The sequence below is a fragment of the Budorcas taxicolor genome, chromosome 18, assembly GCF_023091745.1.
Source record: "Budorcas taxicolor isolate Tak-1 chromosome 18, Takin1.1, whole genome shotgun sequence".
Taxonomy (NCBI): Eukaryota; Metazoa; Chordata; class Mammalia; order Artiodactyla; family Bovidae; genus Budorcas; species Budorcas taxicolor.
In genome coordinates, this window is record NC_068927.1 from 20,768,094 (window position 1) to 20,781,893 (window position 13,800).

The 13,800-nt window shown below is 50.5% G+C and overlaps 1 protein-coding gene across 1 annotated transcript; it reads right to left on the reverse strand.

The window, feature by feature from the left end:
- Nucleotides 1-533: 533 nt before the first annotated feature.
- Nucleotides 534-4,454, reverse strand: SNX20 (sorting nexin 20). The gene is made up of 3 exons (XM_052656688.1): nucleotides 4,325-4,454; nucleotides 2,716-2,867; nucleotides 534-1,202 (listed from the first exon to the last, which is right to left on the reverse strand). The coding sequence occupies exons 1-3, from the start codon at nucleotides 4,452-4,454 to the stop codon at nucleotides 534-536; spliced, it is 951 nt and encodes a 316-aa protein (XP_052512648.1).
- Between the last annotated feature and the right edge of the window lie 9,346 nt (nucleotides 4,455-13,800).

Sequence of the window (13,800 nt, forward strand, 5' to 3'; positions counted from 1 at the left end):
ACCTGAGAGAAGAGCTAGAACACTTAGGATAGTAGGTGGGAATATTTGCAAGCCAGGTCAAGGAGGGAGGAGGAAAGAGCAGATAGTCTGGACACCTAAAGAGAGAGGTCTGTGAGGAAACGGATTAAGCTTTGTCTGTGATGGGCAGCCTAAACCCGTCCTCCAGTGGCCTAGAGAAACCCCCCAGCAAGGCAGATATGACTCTCCAGTGTTTCTGCGGCTGGGTTTTTGGTTTTGAGATGGGCCTGGATGGGGCCAGATGGGCCGGATGGGCCTGGCATCAAGAGGACACAGGACACACGCAGAGGCTTTCAAGGACACCAGGGAGCATCTCGTTCAACACAGCAGACCGGGGCGGGGGGGGGGGGGGGGGGGGGGGGGGGGGGGGGGGCGGGTACACAGAAGCAGAAGAGGGGCCTGTTAAAGTCATGGCCCCAAGCTAGAGCCCAAAGTGGCTCGACCGGCTCAAAACCAACCCCAATGAGCCCCTGAGCAATGGCGAGCCCCCTTCTCCAGCTTCCCCAGCAGGCGGCTCAGGACAGGTATTCCTGGACCGTCAGTTCCTTCAGGGTGAAGCCCCGGAGGGCGGGCTTCCGGAGCTGGCTCTCCTCCAGCCTCTTCTGCAGGGATACGAAGTCCTTGCCCAGCAGGTAGGCCAGGCGGGCCATGGCGTCCAGCAGCGGGGCGTAGTAGCGGTGGCCCTCGCGGGCTTGCAGGCACTGCAGGGCCCGCTCCCCGACCGCGAAGGCCTCGGCGGGCCTGTCCAGGTCGCGGTGACACACCAGCATGGCGCACAGGACGGGCACCAGCAGCGCGGGGCAGTGCGCCGTGAGCTTCTCCTGCAGCGGCACCACGCGCATCAGGATGTCCAGGGCCTTGGTGTACTGGCCGGCGCGCAGACAGCCGAAGGCCTCCTTGAGCTCGGGCCGCGTGAGGAAATCGATGAACTCGCGCGAGCGGCGCACGCAGCGGATGGCGTAGAGCAGGCTGAGGTACTCCTTGAGGGCCAGCTTGCGTTCGGAGATCATCTCCTCCGTGAAGTTCCCTATCAGGTGCTTCTTAGGGAAGACCACGTCTTCGATCTCTTCCCGGAAAGTCTTTAGGAGTTTCTTCTGGAGCGTCTCGAAGTCGGAGTAACGCCGTTCCAGGACGGCTTTATTGCTGTCAAAGCTCCCGGTCTGGACAACCACGATCTGGTACACCTGCGGAGAGAGGGAGGGAGCACGCCTTTGACAACAGCCTCACCGCGGGTTTGCAGTGGCCGAGGAGAGCCCGGGAAGTGAAAGAAAGATGATGGGCCCGAAAGCCTGCCCTGGAAACGGGTGATCTTATCTGCGATTCTCTTTTAAATTGGCTGAGCCAGTGAAAGCGAATCATGAATGACAAGAAGTCAACCCGAGAATAACAAAGGAACAAGCGACAGAGGGGGCAGGGCGAGGCATCCTGGGGTAGAAAGTCCACACAGGAACTCGCCAGGCGCAGCGAGGCTCCTTGGTGTTACAAGGTCAAAACTGAACTGGGAAGCTTGGATGAATACCATTGGTGTTTTCCAAGTGTGGAACTCCTTGGAGATGGTTTTAGGTAATACATTGGCAGTGATATTATATAGATCACCCTGGAAATGGGTGATCGTTAGGCAGTGATATTATATAGTAAGGAAACTATTCTTTTCTCTTCTCTTTCAAGAGGATGCCAATGAAGGCACAGACTGCTTGGGTAATGATTCCAGCCCACCACAGGCTAGCTGTGTGGTTTCAAGTGGGTACTTGAACCTCTCTGAGCCTCAGTTTTCCCATCCATGAAATGAGGATGGGGACCTGGCCTGCCTCACTGGGCGAGGATTAAATGAGTTGATGCGCTGAAGCCATGATGTGCAGTCAGCACCGCGTCAGCTATTATTATTGCTCCAGCCCCTTGCGGGGACTGGGGGGGCAAAGAAAGGTTTGTGTGGCTCTCCCATTGTCATTGGCTTCTTGTCTGACACACGCTGAGATTCCATTTTAACAGAGAAAGTGAAAAGTTGTTTAGTCACTCAGTCGTGTCTGATTCTTTGTGACCCCATGAGTGTAGTCCACCGGGCACCTCTGTCCATGGAACTCTCCAGGCCAGAACACTGGAGTGGGTTGCCATGCTCTCCTCCAGGGGATCTTCCCAACCCAGGGATCAAACCCAGGTCTCCCACCTTACAAGCAGATTCTTTACCATCTGAGGCACCAAGGAAGCCCTTTAACAAAGAAATCAGCCTCAAGCCTAGCTTTCCACTAACCATGGTAACCAGCTAAAATTTAATGACAGCCCTGAGCTTTCTTTCTATTTACTTTAATATTGACCTTTTCTTATGCTGGTTTTCCATGTAAGGTATCTCCCTTGGAAATAAATCTATTCATTTTAGAAAGTGATCCACTTTACAGAAAAAAAAAACTAGGTACATAATAATAAAAATTATACAAGGATCTCAAAATCATTGAAGAAGGAACGGAGATGATAATAGCAGGTAACACGGGATTAAACTGGCCCATTTGCTTCTCAGGATAAGGGACCTCGACAGTGCTGAGTGGGAAATCTCACTGTTGGACTGGTTTTTGCCCGAAGAGCTCTGTGAGGTAAAGTATGTCGATCCATTTCACGGTCTGGGAGACTGAGGCCCCACCAGCCTTTCCCAATGCCAGGAAGGAGGCCGTGAAGGCGAGCCATCGCTCTCTGGTCTCTGCTTACCACAAACTTGGAGACTTTCCTCTCCTCGATGCGGGCGGAGGCAATCTCGAAGAGCAGTTTGACGTGCTTCCAGCAACATTTCTGGGCCCGCCAGTATTCCTGCAGCTCGCGCGTGGTCATACTGGAGTTGGAGCTCGGGCTACCCTGGGCCTCTGGAAGCACAAGCACTTAAGGACTGGTACAGGTTGGTGCTCGTTAGGGGCAAGGACTGGGGGAGGAGATTGGGTCTGTCTGGGATGAGCAGAGGGAGTCAAGACGCGCCGGGAATATCCCCCTCCCTCATCCCAAGTCTGGCATCAGCCAGCCTCCTGCACCCAATCCGCCTGAATTCATCCTACCACGGACAACCTGGAACGGCCCATCCTCCCAAGTGGCTTCTTGTTGGGAAACGCAGTGTGTTTGTGGTCTATCGTCTACTTCCAGCCGTCATGAGACCCCATGCTCCACATCCAGCAGGGATGTGGCTGGTTGGTTTCCATCGTCCCCACCAGGCAGGCTGTGGTCCTCGCCAGCCTGCTGAACGCACCCCAGCAGATAGCGCGGGGAGCTGCGAGGCTGCCTGGCTCCAGGCTCAGCTTAGCTGACCCCTCCCTCCTCTCTCATCTCATTTCCCACACTCCCTGCTTTTTCTTGCACATTCCAGTTCTGCCGCCAATGCCATCCTCTTTCCCTGCCTGGGAAATAATGGTGAGTCTCAGATTTCACTTGAGTCCTGGGCCATCCTGAGACTCTTGGGAAAGACCGGGATCCTTCTTCCCCCTTAAAAGCACAAGTCATTGTGCATTTTATTTCAAGGGGGCACGTGTCCCGGGAGCCCTTTTCCAAACTGTGTCTTTCAAGACCCAGCCCACATATTGCTTCAGTGGCCCTTTGCTGTTAGAATAAGAGCCTCCCACCTTGTCCGTGTAGCCTTTTCTGGGGCATCTTAAATTGTTTTCTACAGATCTGTTTCCTTACTAAACTTGAAGGCCAGCGAGGTGTTTGACTGATCCTGCTTCCCTCGTGCCTGCATAGAGCCGGAGTTCACTGGGCATGTCCTGAAGGGTTGCATGAATATGGCAGACGTTTCCTCCAGGAGGTGGGCTATAGCAGATACTGTCAGTGGGTGGCGCTATAGCAGATACTGTCAGTGCCCGGCCACGCCCCCTTGGTACTCACTAGTCAGGAACTCACTGGCTTCTATTGGAAGCACTTAGGACTTTCCCCTGAGGGTTTCCTCCGGCCATTGCAGTGTGTTGTGGAGCATCCGTTGCAGATGAAGGATGGGGCCAGTGGACAGCAGCCTGGCCTCCTTGCCTCCGGGTGGGACAGCTCTGAGGTGTACTCCATACGGTCTCCCTGATGACCCCCGTTGGGAGTCACCCACAGTGGTCACCTTTTCATCCACACCATGTACTGGTTTCCTATACCCTTCCTCGCCTCCCCACTCCCCTGCCAACCTCCTGGATAAACCGCTTGCACCAAATCCTTGTCTCAGTGTGTACTTTGTGATAACCCAAGTTAAGTGAGCTTCCCTGTTTCTTGTAGCCTCCACTGAAGTATCCACATTTGTATTTCAAATGTCTTCAAATGTCTATGCCCTCCACCAAGCCCCAGTCTTCAAGCTCACCTAAGTGGTCCTCAGGCCCTGGATGTGGGAGATCTGGGCGGGGGGCTGATGCTTTCGGCGTGGTACCTGCCATGTCCTGGGATATGGGTCCTGTCCACCCAGGGTTCCCAGGATACTTGTGACTTGCCATGCTCCAAGGCTGCCAGGAAAACAAGAGAGAGCAGTGAGTGCCAACTCATGTTGAGTGTCCTTGTGGGTATTGGGGTGTCACTTCTGAGCCCTCCACTGCCCACCTAGCCCTTTGACCAACTGACAGGTGCTAAACCTAGGTCAGGCCCTTTCCTGGACTGATCAGTCCAAGGCTGAGCAGAACCTTCTCTTATTGTTAGGGTCCTTATACTATCAAGTTACTCTGAATTTTAAATGACGTGATTTCAAGCAAAGGTAATGGCTTTGATGACAAATCAAGAGAAAGACACTGGCTTGTGCAGAAAAATGTGCCAGTACTCCATATTATATTACATGTGCAAATGAAATTTGTGTCCAAAACAGGAAGACTGGCATATATCCTTCCCTTCTCTCTCTCTCTTTAAGCAAACATTTACTAACAACTTGTTATAGCTACTTCATACACACACAGGTTCTTCACATCCACTATTTGATTTAATACCCACAATAATCTGTCACAGAGCTTCCCTAGTGGCTCTGACAGTAAAGAATCTGCCTGTCATGCAGGGGACCCAGGTTCAATCCCTGGGAAGATCCCTGGAAGAAGGAGATGACTACCTACTCCGATATTCTTGCCTGGAGAATCCCATGGACAGAGGAGCCTGGTGGGCTACAGTCTATAGGGTCGCAAAGAGTCGGACACGGCTGAGCGACTAACGCAACCCAAGATAATCTTGTCATGACTTCAGTAACAGATGAGGAAACTGAGGTTTAGTCTGAGGTCATGTAGTTAGTGAGTGCGCCCAACCAGCAAAGCCTCATGCTCGTGACATGCAGGCGTCACACCCTGCATTCAGTACCCACTCTCTCACTTCATCTGAATCTGTGCATGGTAGGAGTTTCTCATCTCCATGTTATGACTAAGGAACTGAGACTTAAGAGTTGCCAGGATCAAGAGCTGGTAAATGGTGAGCAGGACACCAACGCAGGCGGGTCTGCCATCAGAATCCTCTCCCTGGTACTTAGGGGAGGGTGGGCGGCGGGAGTCCTGGGGTTTAGTTTATGCATAACTATGCTTACCTGGTTTGGGACCCAGGTAAGTGAGCAAGATGAGCTGGTTCCTGGAAGCTATTTAACATTTCTGGGCCTCAGCTACCTATGAAAGGGGCATAATAAGCTTCCTGAGGCTGGTGTGAGGGCTAAGTTGGGCACACCATGCAAAGCTTTAGCTCAGGGCTGTGCAGGTCCCAGGCACCATACAATGGTCTCTCTTAGTGTCTGACATGTGATAGATGCTCTGGGAAATATTTGAGAAATAAATGACTCTGAATTAACGTATAAGTTGAAATAGAATTTAAATGTTTGAGACAAATTAGAAAAGGGGACAATTAAAACACTGGCTCAGATGGAGTAGCTGGGGTACCACTTAGGCACAGAAATTCCAAACAGAAGGGTGCAGGTGGCCTCATCTCCTTCTTAATACGCTTGGATCCCTTAACGCGCTCAATGTCCCTTAACCCTCGGGCGTTCTCCAGGGAGGTCTGTGCTGTTGTCCAATGGGTAGCCCTCTAGAACCCTCCATCCAGCCTCACCCTAAACAGACAGGAAACTGGAGCACAGAGCAGGGCATGGGTGACCCAGGGCTGCATGTGCTTGAGTACCTTATAGTTTTTTCCCCTTAAGGAGTCTTGACCAACTGTGGATCCGTAGGCAAGTTATTTAATTCTAAGTCTCAGTTTCCCGATCTGCGAGCTGTGACTACCCACCCTGTCTTGCTGACAAGATGATAAATGGCAAGGAACAGGTTCTCTATATTCTGGTAGGTGCCCAGGCAAGATAGCAGATGATCCACACGCTATCTTGTCTAAAGGACTTTTGGTAGCCAGGACTCTGGTGGGCTCAGTGATTCCTGTAGGCACTCCTATGCACCTGCCTCAGTTAGCTCATCTGTAAAATGGGTGATGGCGAGGAGAACTGGCCTCAGTGGTCCCTGATCTAGCTCTGCTGTCTTGTTCAGGCAGCTGGTGCCAGGTCAGAAACACTGTTTGCCCAGCGACCCCGTGAGACCCCAGGAATGATGGCCTTGGTGGGGCATTCCACAAAAGACCTGGGAAAGCTGAGCATGAACACAGGCTTAGAATAAAAATCAAATTCAGCAGCCAAAGCCAACTCCTGGAGGTTTCCTTTTATGGGATGGGCTGAGACTGGAAAGTGGCAAGGGCTGCATCCACGGAGGCTCTAGTCCTCAGTTTCCTCATCTATGAAGTGGGGAAAGCAGTCCTGTCACTCCAAAAGCTCTCTGGGGGACAGCTGTATGTGGGGTTCTGTGGGCCCTTCCCTCCCATCTCCCCACCCCACAGAGCAAAGATGTCTAGACTTTACAATAAAATATGACAAGTGTTGGTGCTCTTGGCTTGGGGGCCTGTCCGAGGCCCAGCGGACAGCAGAGTCCCAGCCTCTCCGCCATGCAGCTCCCAGGAGCGATCTCCTTGTTCCTTCCCTCCCAGGCACCCTGAGCATCTCCTCTCCCTCCAAGGACCGCCCTCCAGGCCGGTCTTCTGATGCTGATGGGCACACAGTGCCCCCTTCAGAGCCCACGCTACCTCTCTGAGGGCCTGCAGGGGGCTTCCCGTCAGGGGTGAGAGGCCAGCAGAGCAAAGCACCCTGGTCTGACCCAGGAAGCAGCAGATCCTGGACCTTGGACTAGCACACTCACAAACGTGAGCGTCCATCACAATCGCAACTTCCTCGGGGGTGGGGATGGGGGTGGAGGTGTCAAACGCTTGTAAAAAAAGCAGACTTCCTGTTCCCAAGTCAGAGAGTCCCATCTATAGGTTCTGGGGTGCGCCCTGGATTCTGCATTTTGATCCAGATCCGAGGGCTGTGCTGAGACAAGGGTTCCCTGACACCACTTTTTGAGAAACACAGGTGTGGCGGCATATTCCCCAGGCTCAAGAAGGGGTGCAGAGGCGTCTGGCACTTCAAAAGGAATTGAGGTGATGGAGGGTCAAGGAGTTGCTTCAGTATACTAAGGGGAGCCCCTCATATCTGAGGGGAGCCCCGTGTATCTGTCACCAGCCCTACTCCCTCCCACTTTGCCCCCCAGAGGTACCGAGGGCTGGTCACAGGAGGAAGTGGCTCAGGGTCACAAGCGGGCGGAGGCCCGCTGAGCTTGGGATCAGACACTGACCTGAGGCCTCTGGTCCTGTGCGTGTCCAGGGGTCCTGGAGACGTGTCACACGGCCCCCTTCAGCTCTCCATTCCAAGCTCTGGCTGAGCAGGTCAGTGGCTGCCGCTCTGCTAAGTTCCCCGTATGAAAACAGGAAATAGGCTGTGTGACCCGCTCCCTGTCGCCCCTGCTGATTGGCTGATGAGAGACGGTAGGTAATGAACTCGGCTGATAGACTGAGCTGCCCCTCTGGGCAGGATCTGGAAGGTAGCGGTGGGCCTGCATCTCTGTTCCCACAGCCTTGCAGCAGCTTGGCAGACCCTCAGGGTCCTCGACAACCTCTAGCATTTGCACAAAAGCTCTTTAATGTTCATTATCCTACCCTAGTGGAGAAGGAAATGGCAAGCCACTCCAGTATTCTTGCCTGGACAATCCCACGGACAGAAGAACCTGGTGGGCTGCAGTCCACAGAGTCAGACACAACTGAAGTGACTTAGCACAGCACATCCTACCCTAATGAGCTAGGCATGGTGGGGGCCATCCTGCTTCATGGACAGATGAGGAAACTGAGGTTTGGGGCAGAGAGCTGGTGAGATGCGGAGCAGGGCCAGATGAAGGGCGTGGGGGGTTAGATTCAGAGTGCCTGTCTCTGGCAGAAGATGCATCCCATATGGCCGATGCAAAGTACCAGGGAGGCCAAACCTCTGGGCAGTGGTGTGATTTATAGCCACAGTGCTGTGGCCAGAGGGCAGGAGGCTGGGGCCAGACAAAAAAAAATTAAGGCTTGCCAGCACCTCCCCCACCCTCTAAGTCCAGCATGTGTCTCTTCCTCCCCCTCCCCACTCCTGATTCTGATGCGGGTAAGCTCCTTGCTTTTCTTTGTAATTTATCACCTACTAACAGATCCCCAGACAATAAAGTTTCATTTTACTCACTTTATTTATGTATTAGCTGTGCTTGGTTTTCACTGCTGCGCGGGCTTCTCATCGCCGTGGTTTCTCTGTTGCAGAGCGCAGGCTCTAGGGTGCACAGGCTTCAGTAGCTGTGGTTTCCAGGCTTTAGAGCACAGGCTCAGTGTTTGTGGCACACGGGCTTTGTTGCTCTGCAGCATGTGGGATCCTCCCAGGCCAGGGATCAAACCTGCGTCCCCTGCATTGGCAGGCGGATTCTTTATCACCGAGCCACTAGAGAAGCTCAGACAACTTTTACTAATTTTTTGAGTTAAAAGCTGAACTACACATACTGTTTATAAGCTTTGGTTTATACTGTTTTTGGCCTTGCTTCTTTCATTCAGCATTTCTATGGATAAGATTCATCAGTCTGTATGTGTTTAGCTAAAGTTTTTTTTTTTCATTTTCCCTGCTATATTGCTACATTATTTGAATACCTCAGTATTTACCCTTTTTTTTTTTCCTATAGATGCACATTTGGGTGGTTGCTGGTTTGGGCCATCATGATCAGTGCCACTGGGAATATCCTTGCACATTCATCCAAGTGCAGGTATATCTAAACTGAAGTTACTGGGTCTCAGAGTATAAATGGCTTCAACTGTACTCAGTTATACCAAACCCTTTTCCTGAGTGGTTATGTCATTCTGCAGCCACACCAGCAGTGTAGGAATGTTCTAGAAGTTTTGCATCCTCATGTACATTTAGTATGGTCAGTTTTTTTTTTTTTTTCCAGTCATTCCAGTGGGTTTGCAGCAGTATCTCATCATGGTTTTAAGTTGCATTTCCCTTAATGACTGGTGAGTGTAAGCATCTTTTCATTGGCTAATTTGCCATCCTTCTATTGTCTTTGGTGAAAGGCCTGTTCAAGTCCGTGTCTCATTTTTTTTATTGGCTTATTTTCCTCCCTGATATTTTTTATGTGATGATTAGGTACATGTGCGTCTCAGTATCATTTCCCATCCTATGGTTTGCATGTGTTCCCTCTATAATGAGGTCCCTTGAGAAACAGAAGTTGCCAACTTTAAAGCGTTCAACCATATCAATCTTTTCTTTCAATGCCATACCTTGGATATTGTTCAAGCAACGGACTTGAACAGACCTTGGACATTGCTCCTTTATTGTTCTTTATGGTTATTTCTGCAACAGCTGTGAAGCTTAAGATGACGTAAGATGCACAAAGCACTTAGGACGATGCTGGTAGCTAGCAAGTAATATACAAACATGAGCAATTTTTGTTATTCTACAAACATTTCTGGTTCACCTTTCTCATTTAGCGCTGTTGAATACCCTTAGAGCAAGCAGATTGTGTGTGTGTGGTGTGAGGTAGGAGGTCCAATGTGTTTTTCTTTCCCCCTCGTGTTCACCTACTGGCCTTGTTTATTGAAATAAACTGCTCTGCAGTGCCATCGCTGTTATGCAGAGAGCATCCGCACCTGCAGGGTCTCAGGAGTTGGGTCATGAATAGCATGCCTCTGGCCTGCTAGTTGGCGAGCCCCGTGGGTGTGGGGCCGTATCTCCCACAGCCGCACCATCCACTGCCGCAGGGAATGCCTGGTATGTCATGGCGATGCAGGCTCTGTACAGAACGAGGCTGGAACTCCATCTCTTCTCCTATCGTAGTCCAGTCCTAGGCCTGGGATCTCTGGATGCCAGGGTAGACTCTGAGCCCTTCTCTGCAGCACTGTGAGCCTCTCACCCAGCAACCAGTAATTGTGGGGAATGAGTGTGTAGAAGCCACTGCTTCCTCTTCTGGGGCAGGGGATGCTCTCTGGAAACCACCAGCCATGCAGGGGTGTCTGACTTGCATAGGAAGGATCTAACTGGACCAGAGTGACCAAGAAAGGCCATGCCTGGCCACCTGCCAAGGGTTGGCTTTTCTCTGCAGGACAGGGCTCTACAAGGTAGAGGACTTCTGTGCGTCTACAAAGACGGACAAGATCCCACTGTCATGGGGGTGGGAGGGGTGACAGGAATGGGCATCCCCCCACTGCAGTTCTGCAACCAGACGGTGAAGAGGGAACACCGAGCGGCCCTGGGGACTCAGGAAGGGAAGTGCTGGTATCTCAGAGCCTAGGGGTCTCTCCCAGAATTCACACTGCTTGGACCTTTCACTGGTCTCGCACCATATCCCCCCTAAACCAGGACCCTCTGTAAGCTGCTGGCTGCTCACTTCTTGACCTCATTCACAGCCCCGCCCCCAGCATCACTTCCCACACGGCTACCCAGCCTGCTTTCTGTTCCTCAAGCGTGCGGCACAGCCTCTGTCCTCACAATTCCTTTAGCCAGCAATGCCCTGCTCTCGGTCCCTCCCACGACGGGCTCTTCTCTTTTTCATCTCCAGGGGGCAGCGCCATTGTCTCCCCTTTGTGCGGCCCTCCTTGACTCCTCTGTCTGGACCCATCATTGCTTTGCTTACTTGTTTAGTGCCCATCTCGAATGCTTTGATTGCAGGGACTTGGTCTGTGTCAGCATCCTGTCCCCAGTACCCACCGCAGCGTCTGCCACTTAATGGGTGCTCAGTAATTGTGTGAATGAATGAATGAGTGGGCAGAGATTGGTCTGTGACTCCTGACTCATTGTGAAACCTGAGCAGGCCACCGACCTCTCTGAATGTCAGTTGCTCTAACTACAACGTGAGATTAAATTAACGGTCTCTCAGCACCAAAGCATTCCACATTCGGCAAATAACTGAACACTGCAACCTACTAGTCACTGCTGCTCTGGGTGTGTGACAGGCTTGGGACTCCAACACCGAAACACTGATCTCAGAGAGGCAGTAATGAGCTGTGGCCTGAGCAAGAGCTTAGTTCCTTGACCAGGAATTGAACCCGGGTAGCCTGGATGAGGGATTTGATTTAGGTCATACTTGAAGGGTCTAGTGGTTTTCCCCACTTTCTTCAATTTCAGTCTGAATTTGGCAGTAAGGAGTTCATGATCTGAGCCACAGTCAGCTCTCAGTCTTGTTTTTGCTGACTGTATAGAGCTTCTCCATCTTTGGCTGCAAAGAATATAATCAATCTGATTTTGGTGTTGACCATCTGGTGATGTCCATATGTGGAGTCTTCTCTTGTGTTGTTGGGAGAGGGTGTTTGCTATGATCAGTGTGTTCTCTTGGCAGAACTCTAATAGCCTTTCCCCTGCTTCATTCTGTACTGCAAGGCCAAATTTGCCTGTTACTCCAGGTGTTTCTTGACTTCTTACTTTTGCATTCCAGTCCCTTGTAATGAAAAGGACATCTTTTTTGGGTGTTAGTTCTAGAAAGTCTTGTAGGTATTCACAGAACTGTTCAACTTCAGCTTCTTCAGCATTACTGGTCAGGGCATAGACTTGGATCACCATGATATTGAATGGTTTGCCTTGGAAACAAATACAGATCATTCTGTCATTTTTGAGGTTGTATCCAAGTACTGCATTTCGGACTCTTTTGTCAACTATGGTGGCTACTCCATTTCTTCTAAGGGATTCCTGCCCATAGTAGTAGATACAATGGTCATCGGAGTTAAATTCACCCGTTCCAGTCCATCTTAGTTTGCTGATTCCTAGAATGTTGATGTTCACTCTTGCCATCTCCTGTTTGACCACTTCCAGTTTGCCTTGATTCATGGACTTGACATTCCAGGTTCCTATGCAATATTGCTTTTTATAGCATCAGACCTTGCTCTGTCACCAGTCCCATCCACAAACGGGTGTTGTTTTTGCTTTGGCTCCATCCCTTCATTCTTTCTGGAGTTATTTCGCCACTGATCTCCAGTAGCATATTGAGCACCTACCAATCTGGGGAGTTAATGTTTCAGCATCCTATCTTTTTGCCTTTTCATACTGTTCATGGGGTTCTCAAGGCAAGAATACTGAAGTGGTTTGCCATTCCCTTCTCCAGTGGACCACATTCTGTCAGCAATGCCAAAGACTGCTCAAACTACTACACAATTGCACTCATCTCACACACTAGTAAAGTAATGCTTAAAATTCTCCAAGCCAGGCTTCAGTAATACATGAACCGTGAATTTCCAGATGTTCAAGCTAGTTTTATAAAAGGCAGAGGAACCAGAGATCAAATTGCCAACATCTGCTGGATCATGGAAAAAGCAAGAGAGTTCCAGAAAAACATCTATTTCTGCTTTATTGACTATGCCAAAGCCTTTGACTGTGTGGATCACAATAAACTGTGGAAAATTCTGAAAGAGGTGGGAACACCAGACCACCTCACCTGCCTCTTAAGAAACCTGTATGCAGGTCAGGAAGCAACAGTTAGAACTGGACATGGAACAACAGACTGGTTCCAAATAGGAAAAGGAGTATGTCAAGGCTGTATATTGTCACCCTGCTTATTTAACTTACATGCAGAGTATATTATGAGAAATGCTGGGCTGGAGGAAGCACAAGCTGGAATCAAGATTGCTGGGGAAAATATCAATAACCTCAGATATGCAGATGACATCACCCTTATGGCAGAAAGTGAAGAAGAACTAAAGAGCCTCTTGATGAAAGTGAAAGAGGAGGGTGAAAAAGCTGGCTTAAAGCTCAACATTCAGAAAACGAAGATCATGGCATCTGGTCCCATCACTTCATGGCAAATAGATGGCGAAACAGTGGCTGACTTTATTTTTCTGGGCTCCAATATCACTGCAGATAATGACTGCAGCCATGAAATTAAAAGACGCTTACTCCTTGGAAGGAAAGTTATGACCCACTTAGACAGCGTATTAAAAAGCAGAGATGTTACTTTGTCAACAAAGGTCCATCTAGTCAAGGCTATGGTTTTTCCAGTGGTAATTTATGGATGTGAGAGTTGGACTATAAAGAAAGCTGAGCACTGAAGAATGGATGCTTTTGAACTGTGGTGTTGGAGAAGACTCTTGAGAGTCCCTTGGACTGCAAGGAGATCCAAGAAGTCCATCATAAAGGAGATCAGTCCTGGGTGCTCATTGGAAGGACTGATGTTGAAGCTGAAACTCCAATACTTTGGCCACCTGAGGTGAAGAGCTGACTCATTTGAAAAGACTGTGATGCTGGGAAAGATTGAGGGGAGGAGGAGAAGGGGACAACAGAGGATGAGATGGTTGGATGGCATCACCGACTCAATGGACATGGGTTTGGGTGGACTCAGGGAGTTGGTAATGGACAGGGAGGCATGGCATGCTGCAGTTCATGGAGTTGAAGAGTCCGACACGACTGAGCGACTGAACTGAACTGAGCCTGGATGAGAACCAGGAGTCCTAGCCACCAGCCCAGCAAGTGCTAGAGGCTGG

Excerpts from the sequence above, each read along its gene's own strand:
- SNX20 (XM_052656688.1), bottom strand. The coding sequence starts at position 4,454 with ATGGCAAGTCACAAGTATCCTGGGAACCCTGGGTGGACAGGACCCATA. Across the intron at positions 2,868-4,324 it reads AGGGCCTGAGGACCACTTAG|AGGCCCAGGGTAGCCCGAGC; the intron begins GTGAGCTTGAAG and ends TTGTGCTTCCAG. Across the intron at positions 1,203-2,715 it reads GGAAAGTCTCCAAGTTTGTG|GTGTACCAGATCGTGGTTGT; the intron begins GTAAGCAGAGAC and ends CTCTCTCCGCAG.